At 40.8% G+C, this 26,401-nt stretch overlaps 2 protein-coding genes across 2 annotated transcripts; both read right to left on the bottom strand.

Moving 5' to 3' along the window:
- Window positions 1–739: 739 nt before the first annotated feature.
- On the bottom strand, window positions 740–11,188 carry LOC5512292 (bromodomain-containing protein 1-like). The gene is made up of 11 exons (XM_032381678.2): window positions 10,815–11,188; window positions 8,674–10,624; window positions 7,337–7,496; window positions 6,897–7,031; window positions 6,469–6,597; window positions 5,694–6,000; window positions 5,509–5,610; window positions 4,597–4,664; window positions 3,551–3,578; window positions 2,335–3,391; window positions 740–1,859 (listed from the first exon to the last, which is right to left on the bottom strand). Exons 2-11 carry the CDS (start codon window positions 10,146–10,148, stop codon window positions 1,637–1,639), a joined length of 3,684 nt encoding a protein of 1,227 aa, XP_032237569.2. The 5' UTR covers window positions 10,149–10,624; window positions 10,815–11,188; the 3' UTR covers window positions 740–1,636.
- Window positions 11,189–13,255: 2,067 nt separating this feature from the next.
- On the bottom strand, window positions 13,256–24,492 carry LOC5512285 (coatomer subunit gamma-2). Its single transcript, XM_001632581.3, has 26 exons — window positions 24,347–24,492; window positions 24,201–24,250; window positions 24,032–24,112; window positions 23,736–23,807; window positions 23,233–23,312; window positions 23,066–23,090; window positions 22,672–22,722; window positions 22,302–22,394; window positions 21,958–22,044; window positions 21,316–21,432; window positions 21,203–21,243; window positions 21,049–21,103; window positions 20,342–20,599; window positions 19,981–20,081; window positions 18,642–18,714; window positions 17,611–17,689; window positions 17,195–17,359; window positions 17,006–17,081; window positions 16,774–16,877; window positions 16,547–16,690; window positions 16,233–16,304; window positions 15,573–15,715; window positions 15,129–15,300; window positions 14,610–14,707; window positions 14,072–14,210; window positions 13,256–13,695 (listed from the first exon to the last, which is right to left on the bottom strand). Exons 1-26 carry the CDS (start codon window positions 24,384–24,386, stop codon window positions 13,466–13,468), a joined length of 2,646 nt encoding a protein of 881 aa, XP_001632631.1. The 5' UTR covers window positions 24,387–24,492; the 3' UTR covers window positions 13,256–13,465.
- Window positions 24,493–26,401: the final 1,909 nt, after the last annotated feature.

The raw sequence follows: 26,401 nt of genomic DNA on the forward strand, positions 1-26,401 counted from the left end.
GTGTCCGTTCGCCTTCCCCTCTCCGCACTTATTTTTGTCTGTTTTTTTTTTTTTATGTATTGTGTTGTATATCTTTATATATGTGTGGAGGAAGCCAATAAATGAATAGATAAATGAATAAACAAATAAATAAATAACATCTTTGTTGTTTTCAGCAAATGAAAGCTTAGTGGTTGTCTTCATATATACGCAAAGGACAGAGGTATAGATTATTTCGATTAGACGTGACCAAAGAGCGAATTCGTACAATTATTATTTAGATTTCAAATTCTCTTGAAAATTCAATGTCTTCGCTTAAAAATCGACAAATAAGCAATTCAAGTGCTCCCTCGTTTTAGATGGAGCTTAGGGGAGCCTACAATACAGTTACTCACCAAGTTCTGTCCCTATCCCGAAATACAATATCGAGAATGAAGTATTTTTAACCCGTTCTCTATCCCGAGCCAAAAAACTTACAATGCTCAATGGGACCCCCTAATTGTTCGTGTTGTGGACTTGCGAGACATTTGCACGTACATAGAGACATTTTCTCTATTGTTATGTAGCAAACTGGTAACGCAATCTTGAAATAATTTTGCTGCATAACAATAGAGCGCCCTGTTATTCCCTTGCGAAATGTCTCTGCACGTGCAAATGTCTACAACATGAATAATTAGAGGGTTTCCATTGAGCATGTTTTTTGTCTCGGTATAGAAAACGGGTCACTATTTCATAATGAGATACAAAACCACCACACAGAGACTGCAAACGATCATTTTATTCCGTTAACAAGAAGGTATACAGAATAAGTAAGTCTGAATTCTGTGACAACACAATGTGCTGTTATGAAACACTAGCTTGATATAAAAAAAACACATTCACAAAAATACGCTAAACGCGTCGCTGGCCGGGCTTTAAATACATTCAGGACCGCACTTTTTTCTAAAAATCCAGTCTTATTCATTTGATGACGACAGCATACAATCATATATACATAAGAGCCATACAACTCAACGTGAAATCGCGGTAAATTGAATCGGGTGTAAATCATAGAACACCCCGCCACCTCCTCCTTATAAGTACTGCCAAGTTGGCTTCCCTTACCCTCACACAACCTTTTTTTGTTCCTCTTTCTTGTTAAAATTGAGAGTCGAATTCTGTAGTAAATCGATAAAGTGTCTGAAGCTAGCAGAGTGTTATATAATCTACCAAATGAATAAAATGCTATGAGAGTCGTCACAGGAGGATACTTTGCATATAAAAACAACCACCACCACTTGAATTTCACGTGCAAACACTTTTAAATTTTGACAAAGTAAAACCAATTTCAAATTGAAAGAAGAAAAAGCGCACAGGCGAACTGCTCGAAGGCTAGCGTTAAAATCATGATATCTGTGGTGATTGAGGTCTATTAAAACTACGATACGCAACGTTGGGTGAATTTTAGTCATCGTACTTAGCCCCGGACAGACGGTCTACCGACTGAGTATCTAGAGATACTCAACCGGTACCAGCTGTCCGGCATAATAAGCGTCCCCCATGTATTAATTTCTATGTACACTTCTTTAAACGTCGCCCCAACTGCCAGAGATCGAGTCACGCGAGTGTTGTGTGACGTGTGCGTTGCGTGACTACATCTCTGGCGGTAGAGTGGAGGTCAGTCGAATCCGTTCTCGCTGATGTTGTCCTGGTCGTCGGGGTCGTCGCCGTCGAAGCTAAGTCCTGCTCCCGCGGCTACCTGGTTTCGGTGCACGATGGCGCGCTCGTACGCCTGCTGTAGGGACTTGCGCATGGATGTCTTGCGTCCCTCGAGCAGCTTGCACTCGTCACGACTCATGTCTACCCCCAGGGGCTCCAGCTTGTGCCGCGGAAGCCACTGCCTGCAAAGCGCAAAAAGATTGGGTTATACATAAGAACAAAGCATCGATGCGAGAGAGAATGGGTTATACATAAGAACAAAGCATCGATGCCAGAGAGAATGGGTTATACATAAGAACAAAGCATCGATGCCAGAGAAAATGGGTTATACATAAGAACAAAGCATCGATGCCAGAGAGAATGGGTTATACATAAGAACAAAGCATCGATGCCAGAGAGAATGGGTTATACATAAGAACAAAGCATCGATGCCAGAGAGAATGGGTTATACAAAAAAACAAGGATCGCTCTCGGAGAGATTGATCGTTATGAATAGATTTTAAAAGGAAATCATCAGGTGTAAATCATACAAGTCACCGTTAACCAAACCCCTAACACACTTCACTGACCCACTACCCTAAAAAACGAAACATTCAATGTCACCAAAGCCTGTTTAAAATACATCGCACGGCGTCTACAAGTTCGATGGTCACTCACCAGGTCCGTCTAGTGTCGAAGAATAGCACGAGGTAGAGAGTGTCGTCGGCGGAAGCCTTCTCTCGCATCACGTCCTCAGGGGGGACCGGGATGGGGATGCCGTTATAGATGAACCCCTTCTTGGTCTTGGGGTTGATGATGAGTGCAGGGTATGAAGGGTACCCGCGACATTTCGCCCACACAAGATCCAGGGGTTGCAGAGGCGCCAGGTCTGCCTCGGAATCGATTGTCGACTTACGAGCGCGCCGCTTCTTCAACGCGTCCTCCATTTGTCCGTTCATGAGGCGATTCTCCGCCGATCCATTCTCGGTGTCCGTCGTACTGAGTTCGTCCTCCGACACCGACGAGAACAGTCTCGGCTTTCGCTTCTGCCGCCCGCCGTTCGCTCGGACCTCTGCCGTGTCGGACTCGGAGCCACTCGTGTACGATCGGTAGTTGCGTTGCCGCAGACCATTGGTGAAGGCGAACGTCTGTTTGTCCGAGTGCGTGTCGTACATCGGAAGCGTGGCGTCCTCGATCAGTTTACCGAGTTCCGTCTTATAAGGTCTCCTACTGGACACGAAGCAATTATCCCCGCCCGTGATGCTATCCCCGCGATGCCACTTGGCGTTCAACTCCTTGAACAGGCTGGCGTTCTTATCGTCCGAATAGCTGTCGATCGGCTGTCGCGTGACGTCGGTGAAGTGGTTTTGCGTGACTTGAGACTCTGTGCACAAAACGTCCCCATTGTTTTTCTCATGATTGACAGGCTGTAGCACGTGGTTGACAAGTCCTGGTAGCGGCGGCTCGTTGTTGGCAGTGAGGTTACGCCGGACCCGGCTGCGTCCCTTGTTAAAGAGGATGCCACTCCGTCTACTGGTGCCGGGGCTGGGGTTAGTGGTGGCTGTTGCCGTGGAGTTGCCTGACTGCTCCATGTCTACGTCCGCAGCGTCTACACTGTTTGGGTGATCGGCATGGTCTATAGCCGTGTCGAGTCGCAACTTCTTGTTGGGCGGGACATCCCCGTGGGAATGCTCTCTGGGTGACGCAATAGGTGTTCGCCCATCACTACCCCCAACTGGATCAGTAAAAGAAACAATCACTTATTGACAATTGCATTTTTAGCGATCAAAATTTAAAGCAATAATTGAGCTATAAATAAAAAATAAAATAACGGGTTTTGCCCTGAGCCCCCAAGTACAAGGCAAGATCAATAAAAAAACACACAGTTACTTACCACTTGATTCTGAGAAGCACCTCTTTTCCTGTAAATAGAGACAATTGGTATTTAGAAGTTGTGAATCACCAAGGATGAGGATATAAGGTGAAGGGGTACTATGCTGGGGGTTTGAAAGAGGGGTTGCAATGTTGTGTATTTAACATACTTGCTAAGATCAAGGGGTGGTATGTTAAAGTTAGGGGTTTTGCTGGGGGGGGGGAGGGAATACAATGTTGTGTATTTAACATACTTTCTAAGATCAAGGGGTGGTTTGTTAAAGTTAGGGGTTTTGCTGGGGGGGAGGGAATACAATGTTGTGTATTTAACATACTTGCTAAGATCAAGGGGTGGTATGTTAAAGTTAGGGGTTTTGCTGGGGGGAGGGAGTGCAATGTTGTGTATTTAACATACTTGTTGAGATCAAGGGGTGGTATGTTAAAGTTAGGGGTTTTGCTGGGGGGAGGGAGTGCAATGTTGTGTATTTAACATACTTGTTAAGATCAAGGGGTGGTTTGTTAAAGTTAGGGGTTTTGCTGGGGGGAGGGAGTGCAATGTTGTGTATTTAACATACTTGCTAAGATCAAGGGGTGGTATGTTAAAGTTAGGGGGTTTGCTGGGGGGGGAGGGAATACAATGTTGTGTATTCAACATACTTGTTGAGATCAAGGGGTGGTTTGTTGAAGTTAGGGGGTTTGCTGGGGGGGAGGGAGTACAATGTTGTGTATTCAACATACTTGTTGAGATCAAGGGGTGGTATGTTAAAGTTAAGGGTTTTGCTGGGGGGGGAGGGAGTACAATGTTGTGTATTTAACATACTTGCTAAGATCAAGGGGTGGTATGTTAAAGTTAGGGGTTTTGCTGGGGGGGAGGGAGTGCAATGTTGTGTATTTAACATACTTGCTAAGATCAGGGGGTGGTATGTTAAAGTTAGCGGTTTTGCTGGGGGGGAGGGAGTGCAATGTTGTGTATTTAACATACTTGCTAAGATCAAGGGGTGGTATGCTGAGTAGAGAAGTCCTATGAAATGTGGAAGTCGGGGAGCAATGCAGGTTTACTGAACATACCTGGTTCAGTTTACGCTTTACAAGGGCAATCTCCCTTCTCAATGTCCTTACCCTGTTTGCTCTGACACCTAGAGATACAATATAAACATAATTCAATGGCATCATTTGTATCTAAAACCAAAGAACTTTGTGTGTCTTAGGTTCAAATGTTGTATTACCAATGAACCATATTCAATGCAAATGCTTGCATAGGAGTCGAGTTGATTGTTTCATCTTCATTTGCATGCAGTTGCATTGAATAAGGCTCATGGATAATACAACGTTTGAACTTAGCCTTAGCAAATAGAGTTCTTTTGGGCTGTACAAACGTGGTTGATAGCCTAATATCATCGTTAAAGCCTTGCTATGTCTCAAGACATGTGTGGGCTTGGAAACAGCAGCAGTATGGTTAGTTTTAGTGTGCTGTGCAACTACTCCTAAAATAAGGGCAGTGGTGTGGGCTTACTTGAGGACAGTGCTTATTCAGAAACACATACTGTAGATATGCAAAATTTTCTCCATGTTAAAGTTATTTTGGGGACATTCACTGGGGATTATTTGTGGTAAAAAGAAATAATCCAAGAAGTTAAAAGATATGCTGACAAAACATTGAAAAAGAAAATAAGAGCATGCTGGAGAAATGGTGCCAGGGCCAGATCCAGGATTTCAAAATGGCGGGTGTATAATGGCTGGATAGACAGCTTATAACTGATCCAGTGGTTCTTGGTAGGTCACATAGATCCAACAATACTTCATGCTGAATTAAATTTGTCAGGTCAGCAAAGTCAAGCAGGCGATGTCACGTGGACAGTGCCTCCCGTCCCTTAGACATTTCTTTTCTTCAAACAAAGTAAATTTCAAATTTCTTTTTACTCAAAAAGGGGGGTGGATATCCACCCAATCCAACCCCTGTATCCGCCCCTGGGTGCATACCTCCATGCTTGATGGCTTGTGTCATGTCTAGTTTGTCCATCAGATCTTTGAGCTGCTCTTCCAGCGTCATGTCTTTTCTCTGTTCCTCAGTGAGAATAAAATCTGCAAACACACAAAGCACATGAGTGCCTACTGACTCTCAATGGAAATATTCTCTACAGATAAGTGGTTGCACATATGCATACCTTCTTCAGTAGGCTCCCTGTCAGCTAGTGTAGGAGCTTCCTTGGTGTGCAGGCCTGTGACGGGATCAATGCCAGCCCTCTCAATCTGCCGACGGGCAGCGCGGATGATGGGCCTTCCCTGGTCCCTGAGCTTGAGTGCGGCTCTGTAGTAGATGGTGTCCTGTGCATTGTAAGCCATGCAGTTCTCAATGATCAGGTTAAAGTCAGCCTCAAACTGCTCGATGGTGTGGTAGAAGTTGGAGTCTATCCGTGATCTCATGGTGGAGAAATCCATGGGTTGTTTGATCACATCCAGATAGTCCAAAACCTGGCGGGATTATTAAGAAGAATCACTTGTCTGATACACATTCTTATCTTCTTATCAATGTACAAATTACAGTAGAAGAATGGCAAATGGCTTTTTATGCTATGCTCTTTGTTTTTTGTACCAGCAAGAAAAAAGCTCTTGCAGTAGTCATTATGTGTTTGAATAATATTGTAAATATATTTGCATGGCTTGGCCATGCAAATAACTAAAAATAGCAAAGTCTTACAAATCAATTAGAAGTCTATAAATCATAACAAACAGTAAAAATATAAGATAGACTAGTTTGACACCTATCAGATTTAAGGCCAACCACACCACCATTTTAAGTTCCCATACAATGTCTAATTCGACTGAAAAAATGAGATGGATGATTGATTTTAAGTTTTTTAAGCAAATAGAGCATTGTTCTTTCATGTGCAAATAATAACAAAGGAGTGGTTGGTTGAGATTCTTTAGATATTTCAATACCTCATTTGTGTCTACAGGGTCACTGAAGATTTCTCCAGGATCTTTGGTCTGGACTTGATCTAAGGTTTTTCGAAGCACTATGTTCAGTGGTTGCAGTTTCAGGTCTACAACATGCTGCTTCACTTTCACCTGAATATAACAGAGACAGAGCTACTTATAAGTTAACTCTTTTACACATCAAGGATCAATTATTACGTAGAAATTTCATTCATTACATAAAAGACAAAGCCTCGGTAAAAGCCTTAGCATTTACCAGGACAAGGTTAACGAAAGGTTAAGAAATGCAGTATTTGGGTTTAAATATTACTTTCTGAATACTGAGATTCGAAGCAAATATTTTAACAGCAAACTCTTTTCAAAAAAGCACAGTCTATGGCGGTAGGTACTTAAGCCTGACTACAGGGGCAAACAAATCTAGCCTGACTTACATGCTCTCTCTTTAGCTTTTCTCTTTTGCGTATGAGCTCTACAAGTAGACGTGCTCTCTCAAGGTCGTGCCTCAGTCTCTGCCAGAAGTGAAGTTGCTCCTTCATGGCACGGATTCTTTCTGATCTCTCGCTTGACTGCAATAACAGGAGAAAAGGATTCAAAGCATGCACACTTGTGTGAATTGAATTTGTCATCCTTGCATTAAACTTTGCTTTGGTATATTTGTGTCACATTTCAAAAGGTTGGGCTTGTCATACTAGCACCATAGGTCAAAGCCATAACATTTATGCCAATATCTTCAGCCAATTCAAAATCTAATCAGATCTTCAAGCAAAAATCAATCAGTGATTGATGTACATATTATGTCTGATAGGATCTTTGGGATTCTAATTCTAGGTGTTACTATAAATATGAAGGTGGGAATTTTCTTGAATCTTACCTCATCTCCGGTCCCTTTCTGACTCAGGTGAGTGGCCTGCAAACGACGCAAGAGTGGTACACCATTCCTTGATTGACGCTTTAACATCCAGTAACTCTGTAACGCGTGAACAAACTGTGCTTTCTTGGCCATGGCCACACGGCTCACAATCTTACCAAGCCTAGCAGAAACACAGCAACAGGAAAGTTTAATGGTGTGATTTGTCATTTAATATCATAGAAACCAACCTCTGTACCACTGCTCTGAAAAGCTTCCTGTTTTGGCTAACAATATTGGATGCCTCCCAGAGAGTTAGATTGACTGTCATGACACAATAAAATTGATATTGAATAGCTTCAAGTTGAGTGAAATTATTGGAATTAAGGAAAAGGTCTGCATGATACACTTGACAACTTTTTCAGAAGTGTTTAAAATTAAAGTTCAAAATAACAGCATATACATCAAGACAATTGCAGATTATATTTTGTCATCTGTAATTGGTTTATTGTGATAGCTCTTGTATACTTTAGATATAGTAAGTTATTTGGGGATACTGTCAAAATGTCAATGTCCTTTTAAGAAGTAGGGGGCAAATGCAAAAAAGGCAACTCAGGGTTCAAAATAGTGGCCAGCTACCAGTGACCGCCGGCTGTTTTCTGGTCTTTGCCGGCTCTTTGTTTCCGTATTTCTCTCATACTGTATTTCAAGAATGCAGCCTTCTTTTCCCCACCAAAATCCACAAAGCCAGTTAAATCTAGTAAATTCAAAATATAAATTTTTTGAACCCTGCAACTAATTACACTAGTCAAAACAATCTGTAATTAGTCTTAAAAATAGTTAAATTCACAAAACAAACCCTCAAAGTGTTGTTAATAAAGTAAGACTTATTTAGAGCACTTTTCAAACATATTTAATCACAGAGCTGCCAATACCAACAAGAGTGAGACAAAAGACAAAACAGATTGGCAAATATCTCACATTGCTGTGAGGAACCAAAGTGATGTGAAAACAAATATCACAATCATTTCAGCATTTATAATGTGTCTAGTGGTAGACTCTGTTGGGAAGTTTTTAAAGAACAGGTAAATATTTGAATAACAAAGGCAGGTCCTTTTGTTGATAATCTTGACACATGTTTTGTAAAAACCCTATGTTACCATTGATACAACAAGTATGAGAAACACTGCCACATCTTGCTATTGACTAAGTCTTGAAACTATGACTAACTTAAACATGGCATGAGAAAAAATTGTAACTCTGCTACCACCAACATTTATTGTACATCATCCAAATTGAATGTTTATCAAGTTGTCACACAACATTGTGTACATGTCACACAATTTGCACATGGTACATACCTGTGGGCTGGAATGAATGGAATATTCACAACTGGAACAGGCATTGTTTTCTTCTCAGAAAGCAGCTTACGGAACTTCTTGATACTACGTTTATTAGTCTTCCCAGTTTTCACTGCAGCTTTGCTTTTCACCTCTTTAGTTTTTTCTTCCTCTGATCGCTCCTCACCTTCATTCTCCTCTGAGCTGTTGGGTGAGTGAATGTCACAGAAGGCATTTTTGCGCACTGTTATATGGCCATTTTCACCCTTAACTGGTTCAATCTTCATGTACAGCCCAGCCTGTTGTGCACAAGTCACATGAAATGCAGTGTAGCAATTGGTTTTGAAGCACTGAATACATGCACCCTGGCGGCGCTTGCAGATGTAACAAGTCAGTTTCCACCGAGCAGAGGGGATGTTGTCGATTGAGTCTATAGGCTCTAGAAAAACAGTGTTCGCAAAGCACACCTCAGGTATCCAAAGCGCACATGAAACATGCCCCCATCTACCATCGTCTGTCTGCTTGAACGCCCCTGTCTTGTTAGGACACAGGACACAGTCTACGACTCTAGAGGGTGACTGCAAGCACCTCCTACACAGCCACTGGCCCTCGGGGATGTATGGCACCCCATAACACTCCTGGTGCACTGCTAGGTTGCACATATCGCAGAACAGGATGACATTGCTGTTCTGACACTCTCCGTCATTGCATATACAGCATACTGCATCCTCGTCAATGTACTGGTTAGGGTCACAGGTTGTTTGACTCTCAAAGTAGGACTCCTTTTCTAGCCTATCCATCAGGGTCTCAAACACCTCCTGGGAGACTGGCGCGATGCTATCGGCTTTACGCTTGTCGTTGACGAAATCAAGCCAAGCGTAATCCTCCTCGTCCATGTCATATTCCACCATTTCGTCCATTTCCTCAGTGGTTTGCTCGATAAATCGAAAATATGTAGTAGGTCTCGCTGGTGCATCGGGCAAGCAGAAAGCCTCGTCCGCCTCGCAGTAAACCGCTAACGGGAGTTCGGTCTTTTTCGCGGGGGTTTGTTTCGTTTTGTTTTTGTTTTTAGACTTGGTGGACTTAGAGACGGGTTTTTGTGGAGGTGGTTCTTCCGAATCCTCAATTCGATCAGGCTCTTTGCTCTCAGTTTCCTCGACGACTCCTAGCCTATCTGTGATGTGAATTCTTTGCGGATGGCCCTCGAATTCGACTTCAACTATTTGTTGTGCTTGAGCGTAAGTTAGCGTTTCCCGTACTACAACTTGCGGGGGAGATGGTGGCGGCTTTTTGTTTTTAGCGCTTCTTCTCCCCCGACCTTTGCTCTTCTTAGAAGAACTCGGAGGAGGTTGTGGAACGTCCGTTCCATCGTGTTTGAAATTCAGTAAATGATATTCAATTCCACTGTAGCTCTTGTAGAATTTTTGGCACAAAGGACACTCGTACGGAGGTTTCGTTGCTCTCAGATTGTCGATCAACTCTCGAATACTAACCATTTTCTCACACAAAATAAATCAGGACATTGCAGAAACTTCTTCAAATCTTCATATTCTGTAAAAACCCAGGTCCATCGTCATCCAAAAGGACCACTGGGATTTTCGTGATCAAGGCTTCTTTCCTGTACGCGAAAGACGCTTGCTTTTCGAAACGATAACGAACTCAAAACTTCGGAAGTTTTTGCAGACGATTCCCGAGTTTGATTTTTGCCTAGTGGTTAAAGTCCTTGTTCTCCTTCCCTGAGAATGTTTTGAAATTAGTCTTCTTCTCGATAAGACTCGTACTTTGGCGATTACCACATAAAATACCCGCCCTGTGTTTGGTTCCGTTAAGATGGCGACATGCGTAATTCCAACCACTGAAAATTTAGATCAGTAAAGCCCACTAAGAAGCAGTTCTTGTACAGTCTTTCTCTGAATCCCAGTCTTGACGAAAACGGGGAAGACCGCAGAGCTGTCAGAGAGTAAAAGTGGTCCTGAAATTAAAGAGAAAACACTAATTTAGAGGGATAAAACTGAGGCAAATAGCGTACGCGGTTCAGCGAACAAAGGAGACGCATAGAACAAGAATACCGTCATTTTCACAAACACCAATATTCGAAGGACGCAAAAAAGCATTTATAAACACTGTATAAGCCTCAAATACAAATCAACAGAATCGCTTACTTTTTCTCTACAAAATACGTGTCTGCTGGCTTGAAATGAGTCTTTCTAGGCTGGAATTTCCGACTTGGCCGTGCCTACTTTCAGGTCTCAACGCTCACGCCACAAGAACCAACAATACACGAACAATGGACGGCTTTCGGCCAACGAATTCCTGCAGCACAGCACCAAAACTCAACGTATTTTGACCTCAAGCTCTAGACAAAGTATCCATGGGCAATCCTTGTTGGTTATCGCCACCATAAATCTGTTCTACCGTTGTAAAATAACCGTCGAAGATGATGAAGTGTTTTTCGTTCGAAGGGAAGATGGCGCCACTCGCTTTCGTGTCCATCAAACCCCTGAAATTCACCCGCCAGAGAGGGCCGCCCCCGCATATCAGCAAGCATTCTTATTTGTCGAAAACATAACGCGATGTCTTCGTATTTTTGACCTGCTAAAAATCGTAAAAATAAAATCGCAAAAGTACTTTTGAATATGTTTTAGCTATTCCGATCCCTTAGAATAGCTCTTTTATTTTGTTATCTTTTTTTCCTCGGTTACGTCCGCCCGGGTAAGGGGTTGATTAGGCGCGGGTTTTCCCTGTCTGAAATAATTTGTCAGCTAAGTTCTCGGTCCGTTTTTATTTTTCTAAGAAACGCTAATATTCCCTATTCCCTATCCCTGAAACGTTTTTAGAAATCACCTTTAAGTTTGAATAGAATTGTTCTGATGTATATGGGTATTCAGTATTTATGTGAATGTTATGTGTATAATTTTGCATAAATTATAACCGCCAATCCAAATCAGGACTCGTAAATAAAAGAATATAGCTTCTTGAAAAGTAAGAGAATATAAAAATGCACCAACATAACGTACACTAGTGAAATATAAAAGCTTTGTCTTTTTTTGGATGAGACTCAAGGAAAAAAGTGCGAGGCAAAACTTTTGTCCCGACGTGTTTAGGGAAAAGCCAGACATTGGTACAATCACGTGACTCGACAGGCACGTGACTTGTTGATAAGATCCTCGCCCGTAAATAAAGCACATTTATAACGCGATTTGTGACGAGGTGACTGGTTATCTGGTCTTGCCTATTGAGATGATAGTTTGTAAAAGCTCGAAAAAGGCGGGCACCCCAAAAGACTCACACTAGACCGGCATACAAGTCTAACAATTTTTGTCTAAACACAATGGAAAACCCGACCCAGCTCTATGTTCTTCGTACTTTTACACGAAGTCTTTCTAATTTTCCCTTTGGCATGAACGTCATGGGAATCGAATCTACCCAAAAGGTCAACGAACAGCGAAAATATCACAGGCTCCCGCCGCTTCGAGTTCACAGCTCAAATTTGTATCGAACCTCTGGGTCCAATGAAATCATAAGATTGTACGCCGTCGTAAGGGGATTCCCAGACTGCCATGACGTCATCTGTCAATATAGGCTCGTCAGTTCCCGCAGTGTGTCAGGTAAACACTATACTCCCAGGAAGTAGCTCAACGGACAGGTGTATCGTAACAAAAGGGATTCTAGCGTTGCTGTCGAGGGCTGAGTGGGCGTTACACTCAGATATATGTGTGTGTGAGCCGTTTGTGTTGAGGCAAAACCAGTAAATTTGAACCAAACTCGGGGACGTAAGCTTTGGAAGAGGCCAGGATTTACTTGCATAATAAAAAAGATCCATTGACTCGTTAATTTATCCGTTTGAATCGTTCTTACAACAGCAAACAACTAAGGTAAAAAAAATAAATAAAAAAACGGCCCTATTCGTGGACACCTTACAAATCAAAACCTCGTTCAAGTTAGAAGCCACTCTGTGTACAACTTCTCTAAAAGCAGAAACTTTTGAGCTTATTTATGATAACGTATTAACAAGGGTATTGATAGAACTGTCTAATCGTAGATAGCGTAAAATCGTAGAATCTTATCACTTTGGTTTATATCAAAAAGGTGTAAAGACAACATAGAGAACAGCTTACATTATTTTTCCCTCCCTAAAAATATCTTTACTCTTGTTTTTTTTTTATATTTCCAAATCGTCCGAGCACGAGCAATCAATCACGAAGCGTGTGGTACCAATAAAAAGCTCTTATACAAGAGGTCTTGCATATCAAAGACTTTGTTGTTTTTGTCTGCAAATGAAAATACGACTTATTTACAAAAAAGACTAATATTAAAAATAAAAAGGCATCCACGATTCAAGTTTAGTACATTTTTATCGGCGTTTGATTAAAAGTATCACAAGTTCTCGTTACGATTAGCCGAAGGAAATGGATGCTTGAGTTTTGATGCTATTTTTGGGGACGTAAAATGGCAGCGTGGTTAACCTTTTTTAAGTCGAGGCTTTCTGCCTCTGTAAAGTCAAGCGACCTTCTCATTTCGATTCGTTGATTTCCCCGCCTGAAGTTCAACCACTCATAAGTGCATTTCAAACAAATCAAGGGATAAATATAGAAATACTACAAGCTTTTTCTTCTTTTTATTGAGGATTTGAATCTGATACACAATTTAAAATGATAGTAATCTTATTTTCAACTTCAAGCCAGGGAATATTGATATCTAATTCCACTTGAAATGACTGACGGTTTCCTGCATAATGTAATTATGAACCTATTGCTGTAACAACAACAAATGGATTTGATCACGGATAAATGGTGGTACTCTTGATGTCACCCTAGCCCACTGCGCTAAGGATCACCTCGCTGACAGTGGAATCCCGACTGCGGACCGTGATATTCATGGTGACACCCTGGTCGAAGGCGAGTCGCGTCTTCACCAGCACGTCATGACCGCCGCGGTAGACGCCAGCGAGTAGGAGGGCGTGCGAACTTTTTCCCTCGGGGACTCGATCAGATCTCTCGCATGGCTGCATGCCCAGGTACTCGATGATCTGTTTGACGGCCTCTGTAATACACAAGGGGATGAGAGTTAGAAGGGCATACCAGGCGAGTGTGGTCTCTACACAAAGGGGTTTTAGGTTGAAGGGAAATGGGGCATGGGTGTGGTCAACAGGGGGGAAATAAGCGATGAATTACACAAATGGATGAGAGTTAGAAGAGGCACGAGACACAAAAAAGGTGGACAGGAGTGGTGTAATATGCAGGGGAGGGGTTGTGATGTTAAGGGAAAGGCAGATAGGAGTGATGTGAGGTCGGGTGGTTGATGGCCAGAGTGGACAGGTATAAATATTGGCACAAAAAGACATTCAAGTAAACTAAGCAAAATAAATAGTTGAGGATATATGAGTTATAATAGCAAGTTTCCTGGCAGTGGTACATACCCTCAAGACTGGACATGGAAGTGAGTGCATAGGTGTCTTCTAGTTCACACTCATCACCAATCTCCTCCCAGGAAGCCAGGAAGTTGGGGCGATGAACTTGTTGCACGTGATCTGCAACTACCACATCCACATCCTCGAGCTGTATTAACAAACACAGGATAATACTGTATTAATAAACACAGGATAATACTGATTAAAGACAGTCACGTGAAGACCGTTTCACTACCACGATTTTTAAATTTTAAATTTAATTTTTAAATTTTTTTAGATTTTTAAAAAAGCTGGAACATTGTACTAGTCAATGTAAAAAAAATCATCAATTTTTTTTATCAACTCTTCTATCAACTTTAACTTATCTGAATTATATCATTACCATCACATTTTTTACTATTTTTTATCTTAACCTTAAGACCTTTCTGAAATGCATCTATTGTAAGAGAGCTTCCAAATAAAATATTATAACTACTTTATTAGATGATTAGAATTTAATAATGGAGAAAGGTTTGGCAGAATAGAAGGGCCTGGTGATGATACCTACCACATACTCATCCTCATAGCCATCTTCATCAGCTTCGCCGGTACTTGGGTCACAGTCTTTCACAAGGAACTTCAGTGTGTTGGAGAATGTACATGTAACTATGATAAATAATAAGTTATATGTCAAGCCACTGAAGCTGTAAGTTTGTCACTAAGAATAGCAGCCACAGTTTAACAAGCTGGTTTTGAACAGGTTTCTGATTTGAGGTAACTATCACTGGGTGCTGTGATACGTAACACTAGTTATGATTAGAAAAAAAGGGAAGGGTGAATAACAATGTACATAACACAGTTTAAAGTACAAGAGGTAAAAATTTGAGATGGCAAAGTTGAATAAGGGTTTTCTACTCATGTCTTGTCGTCATTTGAATACATAAAACTATTTGTATAGCACTCACACAGTACGTATCAACCATGTTCTCAGCACTTTGCATGTGGCTAGGCGCTTCATACGTATCAGTTTTGACATTAATGTAAACTTCTTATTAAAATCTTGTAAAAAAAAGGATAATCCCCTTACCTGACGAGTGATCCTCAGGCAGTTTGATCAGGGTGTAGGTGGTACCAGGCTGGTTGTAGGGTAGGGAGGGACACTCAATCTGGCATACCACCTCAAATTCTCCATCTGACGGATCCATCTCTACCTTGACATTTTCCAGTACTTGGTCATTCAGGGTGTTGGTGCAGTCAAACTGAGAGAAAAAAACATTATACTTTACAATGATATTGCTTGTATAAAACTCTCTCTCTCTTTCTGTACATTACTGCTTTTGAATTTCATATTTCATTTCTACATGAGGTCTATTATTTAGTACAGATGCCATGCTATTGCAGTCAGACAAACAAAAGAGAAGTGTCATACAGTATAAGTCCTTCTGTTGAATTCTGTATTTGAATTTCACATTTTATTTCCATTTTATCCTCTACAAGTTGTCCTATTTAATATTAGCACAGATAGCAATACCTGGAACACGATGTGGTCATTGAACACATGCTTCACGCAGTTCACCACATACTCAGTCTCTGATTCAGTCAGCTCGGCCGGCTTGGGTGAGGATCTAAACAGGGGACCAAGCTTGGCAAACGCTGGGATAGCAGCAAGCTGACCTGTAAAAAAAAGGCACAAATGAAAGAGGCCTAGTCGAGCCACTGTTTTCACTTAATATTGGAGGACAAATTATGTATAGAAAGTTCGAAATAACCACCTCAATACAAAGTCTCAATATTCATTTACTAAATTCAATTAAAAGTACTGAAGTAGTTTCTCCAAATCAGCAGGAGAAAATGGGTGTTTGCTCCTACTTGTTATTTTGCTAAGATTACAAAATGTAGGCTGACAGAGTCCCAGATTAGTCAAGCTAACTGTCTCTGATCAACATTAAATAAATGGATTGAGTGATTCTATTCAACATTAAATACATGGATTGAGTGATAAGTAAATTACTTTTTTGAGTTAAATGGCAAAAAGGGTTAAACAGCAGGAGAAATGATTCAAAATGAAACTTGAGCTTGGGTGTGGGGGTTATAAAACATAGTCACAACTGCTCTCTCAAGTCCAATGATAGACACTTGGAGTGCTGGAATACAACTGATGAAGGCACAACTTTTCAAATTTTGTTATTACCTGCATACACATCTTGTCTGACAGCGGCAATTGGGGCGGCGGCCTTGGTGGATGGTGCAGGAGTCTCAATGGCTGCATAAACAAAAACAGTGATAAGGATGCAGCAATAGTGGTAACTGTTTTCGCACTACAACACACACACCAGATAAAGGTATACAGTCTAAAGTCTAGGATTCACTCAGGGGAGGTAAACAGGCATAGACATCATATATAGTAATTCTTCAAAAAGTAAAGACCATTACTTTGCAACCAGGCGTATAGCTAAATTATGGTCCATGCCGGGTACATACAATTATGCCTATGTCTCATTCTACCTGTTTTTCCAGCCTTGATGACTTGTTCCTGCATGGGCGTGGTGGCCAGGGGTACTGTCTTGAGGTCGAAGGGGGCAGAATGATTGGTGTCTTTGACATATGCATGGAGTGCTCTCTCAAGGCCAATAATAGAAACTTGAAGCCCTGGATAAAAAATAGACAAAGGCTCAACCTTTTAGATCCCACCCAATTTCTCACAGACCAGTTGTGTTGCCATGAAACATTACCATTGAGGATGTAAGCAGATGAGAGAGACTTGTCTTTCTGGCTGAGGACATTCAGGTAGAAGGTTGCCCTGTCTCTGACCTCATCATCCGTGTCAAGAAGACATCTAAGGGAGAGAAAAGAAATAAAAAATCATTATGGCGGTTCAAAAACATCCACCAAACCACCTTTTCAGATTCTATGTGTTTTGTTACACTATGTGGAATTTACTCTGTACATGATTCATCGACTCACCTTGAGAGAAGGACCTCAATGCTTGGGAGAAGACTCTCGCAATGAGCCCCAAACTTGGCAAGTGAGGTCACAGCAGCTAAAAAATAAGCACACATGGTATCAATACGAGGACGTAAAAAAGGTGTGATTAATTAATCCTGGTAGCACAGGCAGGGCCAGCATATAGACTCAAAGATAATCAATCCTTACCAGCTCTGACAGCAGCATTCTCAAGGATCACCCTGTTGTAGATATAGCGGATGTAACGGCCAGGCTGCTGCGATCGTGGCCCCTCCCTGCCAAGGAGATGAAGAATGCGTGTCGCCAGTACAGTGTGCTCACAGTCCTCAATGAACTCACAAAGATGGGACAAGCCTGCAAGCCGTAACACACACTCAATCAATCAATCAATCAATCAATCAATCACCCAATCAATCAACCAAACAATTAAAAAAGATGACAAGTCTGAAAGCCATATCATACATCCAACCCACAATGATGAAAATATCATTTGTTTTACTCACTTTCAATTTGTCATCTCATAATCAATTAGTATCAACCAGGAATAGTAGTAAGAATAGGCTGGCATAATGTTAACAATAAAGAAATGATTATCAGTTCTCTACCTGTCTCTTTTGCTTCACCATTCTCTTCTATGATGGTAATGATTGTGTCCACAATAGCCTTTTTGTACTCAAAGCCACCCTAACGATAGAGAAATATGAATAGGATGCATTCAGGTATCTAAAGAGAGGTGTCCTTGGCCAGTGAATTACTGACTGACTCCACCTGGGTTACCATGTTTCTTACTCAATATGTGTGGTGCTACTATGCATATAACAAAATGCTGATATGTGATATGTGGCTAGGATCATATATTTAAAATTGGTTACTACTGAAATATATGGCTCATATATCTGAACCAATATCAATGTAAATAAACTTTTCTATTTTTGTGTGTTCCTTGTTGTTCTGTTGCAGCTACTAATTTCTGCTTGTACATGCTTTCGGTGTCGCAGAACCTTTTCCTGCCCTCCTTACCCTCCTTCATCAAGAGCACCTCATATATCTGAACCAATATCAATGTAAATAAACTTTTCTATTTTTGTGTGTTCCTTGTTGTTCTGTTGCAGGCACTAATTTCTGCTTGTACATGCTGTAGCATTGCAGTTAGGCAAGTTAGGAGAAGCGCAATCCATAGTTTACCATCTGACATGGTAACCTAGGGATTGCGTATCACCTAAATGCCACACTATGTGCTTTCTATCCGGATAATAGGTTCAGTATTGACTACGCTCTCAAACTACTGTAAGCTTTACTTGTCAGCCATTCTATATTATTCAAATTTATTAAAATTAGATTAATAATTGCACTTCATCAGATATAGCATATTTGATTACACAATATCATTTGTAATAAGCATTGTTACTTACTTATAGCATCTGTACAGAACCCAATTTACCATAATCAAAACCTAGGATGGGGTATACCTTGTCCGGGGTGGATTAAGGGGGAGGGAATTAAGTGGTTATCAGCAGCCCTTTTAACAAATTCCTGGTACAATCTTTATTATCCACCCTTTTCATAGTTCATCCAACCCCTCTTTTAATGCCAGTGAACACATAATTAAAACATTATTATAGTAAATACACAATACCTCATCTCGGAGCATGGATGAGAGGAAGTTCATCATTACAAGGTGTTTCCTTGGAAACTTGAGGCACAGAGACCTACAAACAGCAGGACAGATATTCCATGAACCCAAAGGAATAACAGCAAGACAGATATTTCGTGAACCCAAAAGAATAACAGCATGCTAGCATCAAAGATATTCCATGAAACTCTCCTAGAGCCCAAAGGAATAACAGCATGCTAGCATCAAAGATATTCCATGAAACTCTCCCAGAACCCAAAGGAATAACAGCATGCTAGCATCAAAGATATTCCATGAAACTCTCCCAGAACCCAAAGGAATAACAGCATGCTAGCATCAAAGATATTCCATGAAACTCTCCCAGAACCCAAAGAAATAACAGCATGCTAGCTTTAAGGATATTGCATCAAACTCTCCCAGAACCCAAAGAAATAACAGCATGCTAGCATCAAAGATATTCCATGAAACTCTCCCAGAACCCAAAGGAATAACAGCATGCTAGCATCAAAGATATTCCATGAAACTCTCCCAGAACCCAAAGAAATAACAGCATGCTAGCATCAAACATATTCCATAAAACTCTCCCAGAACCCAAAGGAATAATAGCATGCTAGCATCAAAGATATCCCATGAAACTCTCCCAGAACCCAAAGGAATAACAGCATGCTAGCATCAAAGATATTCCATGAAACTCTCCCAGAACCCAAAGGAATAACAGCATGCTAGCATCAAAGATATTCCATGAAACTCTCCCAAAACCCAAAGGAATAACAGCATGCTAGCATCAAAGATATTCCATGAAACTCTCCCAGAACCCAAAGAAATAACAGCATGCTAGCATCAAAGATATTCCATGAAACTCTCCCAGAACCCATAGGAATAACAGCATGCTAGCATCAAAGATATTCCATGAAACTCTCCCAGAACCCAAAGGAATAACAGCATGCTAGCATCAAAGATATTCCATGAAACTCTCCCAGAACCCAAAGGAATAACAGCATGCTAGCATCAAAGATATTCCATGAAACTCTCCCAGAACCCATAGGAATAACAGCATGCTAGCATCAAAGATATTCCATGAAACTCTCCCAGAACCCAAAGGAATAACAGCATGCTAGCATCAAAGATATTCCATGAAACTCTCCCAGAACCCAAAGGAATAACAGCATGCTAGCATCAAAGATATTCAATGAAACTCTCCCAGAACCCAAAGGAATAACAGCATGTCATCAAAACAGATATACCACGAACAGCATGCCAGTTTAATAGTTTTTCTATGAAACTATCTCAGAACTTAAAGGACAAACAGCATGGAAATAATAATTCTGCACTGACTACTGACCTGATTGCTTCAACAACAACAATCTTGAACTCATCTGAGATCTCAGACATGAATGATGAGATCTGTTTCATCAATCGCTCCACGCTGCTCTCATTTCCAGTCTAATGCACACAAACATGTAAATTACGATGGAGATCTACATGAAAAGTGCACTTCCAAATGGGTCTTGTAATGGTAAGTTATAAAAATATTTACTCTTCTTTTTAGTCTCTACATTCCTTTCAACTTTTAATCTATAACAAAAGCAAAAAAAAGTAAACTATTGTGTGGGCCGCACAAATTCTATGCCTTGCATACCTGATTTTACCACACATGATAAATGAATTATGAATTGCTCCACACAGACTAAAGATCTCCCTACCTTGAGCAGTGTAGTGATGGCAAGGGTTGCAATGCTTCTGTTGACGTCGGTAATCAGATTTTCCAGATCCAGATTACAGGTGGTCACCGACATGGGCTGCGTCATGGCGACCTTGTTTAATGTGCGAACAGCAGCAAAGCGCAGGGTAGGTCTAGGGGAGCTGAGAAAGAGTTGGAGAACGGATATAGCAGGGCAGAGATCCTTAGACTTGAGGTTTTTCAGGTTCACGATAGCTCTGGCAGCTTCATAAATAACCATCTGTTGGGCACAAATATTCGTATTGTGAATGAATCAAGATTGCCTTAACTAATGCAATAAGGGTGAGGTTTCTCAGGCTCACAATAGCTCTGGCAGCTTCATGAATAACCATCTGTTGGGCACGAATATTCAACAAAGGTAATAACTAAAGATGTCTTAAACTAATGCAATAATTTCCTTTATTTCACTCTTACTCTCAAGTTGTTCCTAATTAGCCCTTGCCAGCCACCATTAAGTCATCCAACAAGGTACAAAGCATAAAAGTATCTATCTCCATCGGCTAATTTGGAGAAGCTACTGTGATATTTTCTATTGAATTTGGCCAAAAAGCGAAAGATTTCATTTTTAGCAATAACAATAACACAGGTGCGACTGACAAAGGGTCTTTAACCTTGAGCTTGAGTATGTCCATATTATGCAGCCCATCCTTAAAATAGATAAATACTTACTTCACTCTTATGTCTGAGACAGTTTTCCAAGAAATCATACAACGGACTTTCTGCACTGCAATGAAATTAGTAGCTTAGACTAACATATAATAAAACTTAATTCACTACAACAGATGATAACCTTAAACTTTATTGTAACAAGAAGTGAACTTACACTTCTGGCTCCTCGTCAAGGTACTTGGTAGCAATACGGATCTACAAGGAACAATGTTAAGCACTGTTAATAACACTATTACACTTTACTGACACTTCAGTCTGTAGTCTTACCAGCATGCAGACGGCATACGGAGAGCGCAAAGAATGCTTGGAATGCTTGGCAATGAGCTTGGATACGGCAAGCCGGTCACTCTGCTTGATGTGGTACAGCAGTCCTAGGGCGTGGTACTAAAAGGGGGTAAACAGGAAATCGTTTTTGCTTGTTGCAAGGGTGTGGTGCTAGGAGGTAATAACATGGAATTCAATTCTGCTAGTGTGAACATCACACATTCAACAAAACATTTTCACAATATTTAAGCTAAAATCTAAACTTTACAAAAAACTATTAAAAAAAAGTATCTAAAACTTGCAGACGTACAATCTGGAGCATGCAAATAATGCGGGCATGAACAGCAAACCTAACTTTAATCCTGATCCCTCATCTTGACAATGATGTACCTCTTGCTACAGCCTTGGCCTTATTCCCCCCCCCCCTCCTTCCCCACCATGCACCTTGCTGTATCTCACCCCCTAAACTCCTCACTCCCCCTCTAGGAAGAAATATCTCACCTGAAGTTTTATCACTGGACATACTGTAGCCTCCTGGGCCTCACATCTCTCCCTCTACCTCACCCCCCCCCCCCCCCCCCCCATCACACACACACATACACGTTATCCATCCCCTCGCCTTCTAGAAAGCCAGTAATATCTCACCTGGACCATAGTATTATCACTGGACACAGCCTCCTGCGCTTCATTCACCCATCTCTTCACCACATCAAAGTTGGGCTTCAGCAAGTGCTTATAGCAAAACACATCACATCAATGCTACCAATTATTTATTACAAGAATATAAACACTGATTTGCTAGTTAGTATTCTCACCGGAGACAAGATAGGAAGATAAACAGTAAGGCATACGTTTATACTGATAACCCATCTGATTTGCTACAGTATTTACTGTAGTATTCTTAACAGTGACAAGAGGAGAGGAAGATAAACACTAACATAGGCATATCTTACTGATAATACATCTGAATTGCTTGTCAACATTCTTACCAGAGACGAGACGAGGGCAGCACTTGACACACTTGGGTTTTTATCAACAACCGCCTGTTTGAGGTAGCGCTCAATCCCTTGCAGCATAGTATTCTAGGGAAAAAGATGTACATAAAATTGAATTATAGCTACATGAAAACTTATGATGTTATGATAGATATAAGACAATAGTTACAGATAAATGTGTAACTTTACAATTCTGATTAAAAAGTAATACTAATTATTTGTAAATTTGTGATTCCAACACCTGAACTTTATGGTATTTGATCATAGTCCCCAGAAAAGAGTTTCTCTGTTTGCCATCTATTCCAAGTGTGAACAAGATAAGTTAGTATTAACAGTTAATTTAGCAAAACATCAATACACTCACATCAGTTATCCTGCAAAGAGCACGGATGGCACTAGCACGAAACATGTCCTCCTGTAAAAGAATAGCAACAACAGGCATCAGTAAGTTGTATCACAGTACATATGAATAAAATAAAAAAAAACCAAATAGTCGTGATTGTGAACCAGAAGAATGAATAGAATACACAAAAAACTGGAATTCGACCCTGCCAAATTTTCGTCTTTAATAATACTTCTTCAGGGCAGACTCAATCTGTCAGACCCAGTCTTAAAAAAGACGAAAATTTGGCAGAGTTGATTTCCAGTTTTTGGTGTACAGTACATATGAAGTGACACAAAAAGGAACAGATTAAAGACAGCAGCACTGGTATGAGTAGCTGGTATTACATATGTGGTGTTAGCAAAATGGCACTTACTTTTCCAGTCATATCCTTGGTCAAGCTGAAAAAGTAAGATATCAAAACAAAGTTAGCTCAATCTCAAGATTATATTTGATAATCAAATGCTTATCTGCTTGGGTCTTTGTAGTTTTTACTGCAATCTCTATTACCACCCTGAGCTAATGCTAGGCAGTGATTATTACCTGCTGGTAACAATGATGACATCCTCTGCAATGTTTGCCAGCTCCTTGATGGCCAGGTACACCATACGCCTCAGCATCAACTAGGAGAATTAAGGTGTTAAAATATTATATTCCTCAACATCTACTGGGAGAATCAGGGTGTTAAAATATCATATTCCTCAACCTCAACTAGGAGAATTAGGGTGTTAAAATATTATATTCCAAAACATCAACTGGGAGAATCAGGGTGTTAAGATATTATATTCCTCAACATGAACTTTCTTATGTGCCTCGGTATCAACTGGGATAATTAAGGTAATAAAATCTCATATACCTCATTATCAACTAGGAGAATGAGGAATAAAGAGGGATTAGAATGAAGCAGCTATAGTTGACTCAAATCATAGTCATCCTTCTTTATATTCCACTAAATAATAGCTCATCAAATAAGTATGTTTTTTTATCATTTCAAGTCCTAATTCGAACAAAGAGGCTATGTGATAAATGCAACATTATAAACTTACATCCTTTGACTGGAAAAGCTTTGTCATAGCAAAGAATGTCTCAGTGCCTTCTGAAGTGCCAATGTGTGTTCCCTTAAAACAGAACAACAAATAAGAATATAAGGGGAAAAAGACAGAATACCTCTACTTAGACAACAACCCCCCCCCCCCCCCCCCCCCCGCCCCCTCCACCAACATACATCGCAGACCTTTGCCATCGTATCGGATACTACTGCCATCTCCCAAACACTCAAGCAGACAATGCTTTTATAACAATTCCTCACAAAATCTAATTACACCCAAAACATATACCGTACCTGATTGATGAGATAAAGTATTTTTGTCAAGATATGGATGCATTTTCGGACATTGATCGGCGTTTCGTTGAACACCCGGGCCTGGCGAAGACACAAAACGACACGTAAATACTCGTCATCTATCCTCTAACACTGATAATGAGTTCCTGTCACTAAACACATCACAAACCTCCTGCAGAACTTGTCCCTTGTCTAGGTTTTGGAACGGGTTCGACAGCCCTGTTGTAAAACACCGGGTGAAAGAATTATATTTAGAACTTATAATATATGGCAAAAGAACAAGATGGTATAGCTTCGAGTGTGGTTAATATATACCTTCTTCCTCGTCTTTTTTATCACGCCGTAAGTACTGCATGTTGGCTAGATTTCAGGCCGAAACAAAATTTATCGGTGAAGCTTGTGATCTGTTAATGGCCGACGTGGCAGACGAAGGGTGAGCCCGCGTGCCCGGAAACGAGCAGCGGCATATTGTAGAACTTAGTCTCTCCCGGTCTGGGCAGGAAGAACAAAGGCACGAGTAAAGATTTTGGGGCAGCAAATAAACCCCAAACTTCCCTTTCTCGATTATGCTAGTAAAACTGGCATTTAATGCTACTAGACATTCACGCATGATGCCAAAAAAATGCTAAAATAATGCCTGATTTCTTTAGAAAATGGCATTAATGGAAAATGATTTCAAAAGAATGCATTGTTATTTTTTTAACAAAACGTTTAAACTCTAACATTTTTTACATGCTCGTATCAACAACAGATGATACTTAATATTTGTTTGTGATAAAACTTTCCAGCCAAAAGCCACTAAGCAGTCATATTTGAAGCATCTCTTGCGGTGATATCTTGCTATAGATGATGGAACTCACGGACGGATCCCAGGATTTACCGAAGGTAGGGGAGGAGGAACAAAACAAAAGGGGGGGGGGGGGAGGGCACCAATATATAAAGCATATGGCTGAGGTAAAAGTTTGGGATTTTGCTCTCATACATTTTTTCTACAATTTCTGTCCGAAGGAGGGGCCGGGCGTGGCACTAGCTTTCCCTCTGGATACGCTAATCTAGTCTATCTTGCAAGTTTGTGGCCGTTGCCATTTGGATGAGCAACAAGGAGCACAACAAAAACTCACAAACAATCGAGACAGAAAGAAAATTCATTAAATTAAGTAATAAAAACTGTGAAGCTTTAGGATTATTTATCCTTCTGAGTTCTAAACGCTGAAATCTGGATCATAGTCACAAAAAATGGCAGATTTTCAAGAAAACAAAAACACAAAAATGCAAAAGAATAGCATAATTGTGAAAGGCCTAGCGTTTTTACGATGCTGATTAATTTTTCGGATTTTTATGACGGTTACGCTAATTTTTGTTTGCCCAATTTATGGCTAACCGCATTGAGATTAGGCCGGTCTAGTCTCCTGTGCAGCCCAGGCGCGTACAGGGGTGTACAAAACAATATTTTTCAATAGAAATATTTATAATATTTAAAAATCATTTACTTAATTAATCCTTTCCACTTCACTCCGCATAGGACCTCCACTAACTTCCTCCAACGAACTCTGTTCTTGGCAGTTCTCTTGAGAATTTTCCACGTTGCCCCGATTCTAAGATGTTCTTCTGTAACCGTTCTTTTCCATGATTTCCTCGGTCGACCTCTTTTCCTTTTCCATTTGCGGGTTCCAATCCAAGGACTCTAATGTGATGTTAGACGACGGTTTCCTAAAGGTGTGTCCAATCCAACGCCACTTTCTTCTCCGGATGACAACTTCGATCCTTTCTTGTTCAGTGCATCTCCACGGAACTTCATTTGAGATAAGGATGTAGCGGAGTCTTCGATTAACAAAGGACTGTAACTTCTGGATGATAATAGAGGTTAGCCGCCACGTTTCCGATCCGTTTTAGAGAAGGACAGATTTTACATTTGAGTTGAAAATTCTTAGTTTCGTCTGTAGGGATATATACTTAGACTTCCAAGGTCTTAACAAGTAGAAAACCGCCTGTGATTTTCTGCATCTTGCCTCTACATCTTCATTAGAGCCTCCAGTAGTGTTGACGATACTACCAAGATAAGTAAAACTTTCTACCCGCTCTAATAGTTGACCTTTACACATAATGGCTCCGGGGTTGCTACTCTCATTTCCTTGGTTTATGTTGTTGACTTTAAAACCAACTTAGCTGCTTCTTCTTGCAATGCCTCAAACCTGTTCCGTGCATGGGCGATCTTCTTGTTAAGTAATACAATATCATCTGCAAATTCCAGGTCTTCGAGCTTTAGTCAAAAGAGCTCGATTCCGGTCTTGTTCTCTCCATATGCCTGAGTTGTTACCCAGTCCAGTTCTATAAGAAATAAGAGTGGACTGAGTAGGCATCCTTGTCTTA

The sequence above is a fragment of the Nematostella vectensis genome, chromosome 1 (genome assembly GCF_932526225.1).
Source record: "Nematostella vectensis chromosome 1, jaNemVect1.1, whole genome shotgun sequence".
Classification (NCBI taxonomy): Eukaryota; Metazoa; Cnidaria; class Anthozoa; order Actiniaria; family Edwardsiidae; genus Nematostella; species Nematostella vectensis.

Coding starts and splice junctions, on each gene's coding strand:
- LOC5512285 (XM_001632581.3), bottom strand. CDS start 24,386: ATGCAGTACTTACGGCGTGATAAAAAAGACGAGGAAGAAG. Junction 20,082..20,341: donor CCATCACTACACTGCTCAAG/GTAGGGAGATCT, acceptor TGTGTGCATTAG/ACTGGAAATGAGAGCAGCGT. Junction 17,082..17,194: donor GAATGCTGCTGTCAGAGCTG/GTAAGGATTGAT, acceptor CTTATTTTTTAG/CTGCTGTGACCTCACTTGCC.
- LOC5512292 (XM_032381678.2), bottom strand. CDS start 10,148: ATGGTTAGTATTCGAGAGTTGATCGACAATCTGAGAGCAACGAAACCT. Junction 7,497..8,673: donor CCATTCATTCCAGCCCACAG/GTATGTACCATG, acceptor TGTTTCTGCTAG/GCTTGGTAAGATTGTGAGCC. Junction 3,579..4,596: donor TAAAGCGTAAACTGAACCAG/GTATGTTCAGTA, acceptor CTCTATTTACAG/GAAAAGAGGTGCTTCTCAGA.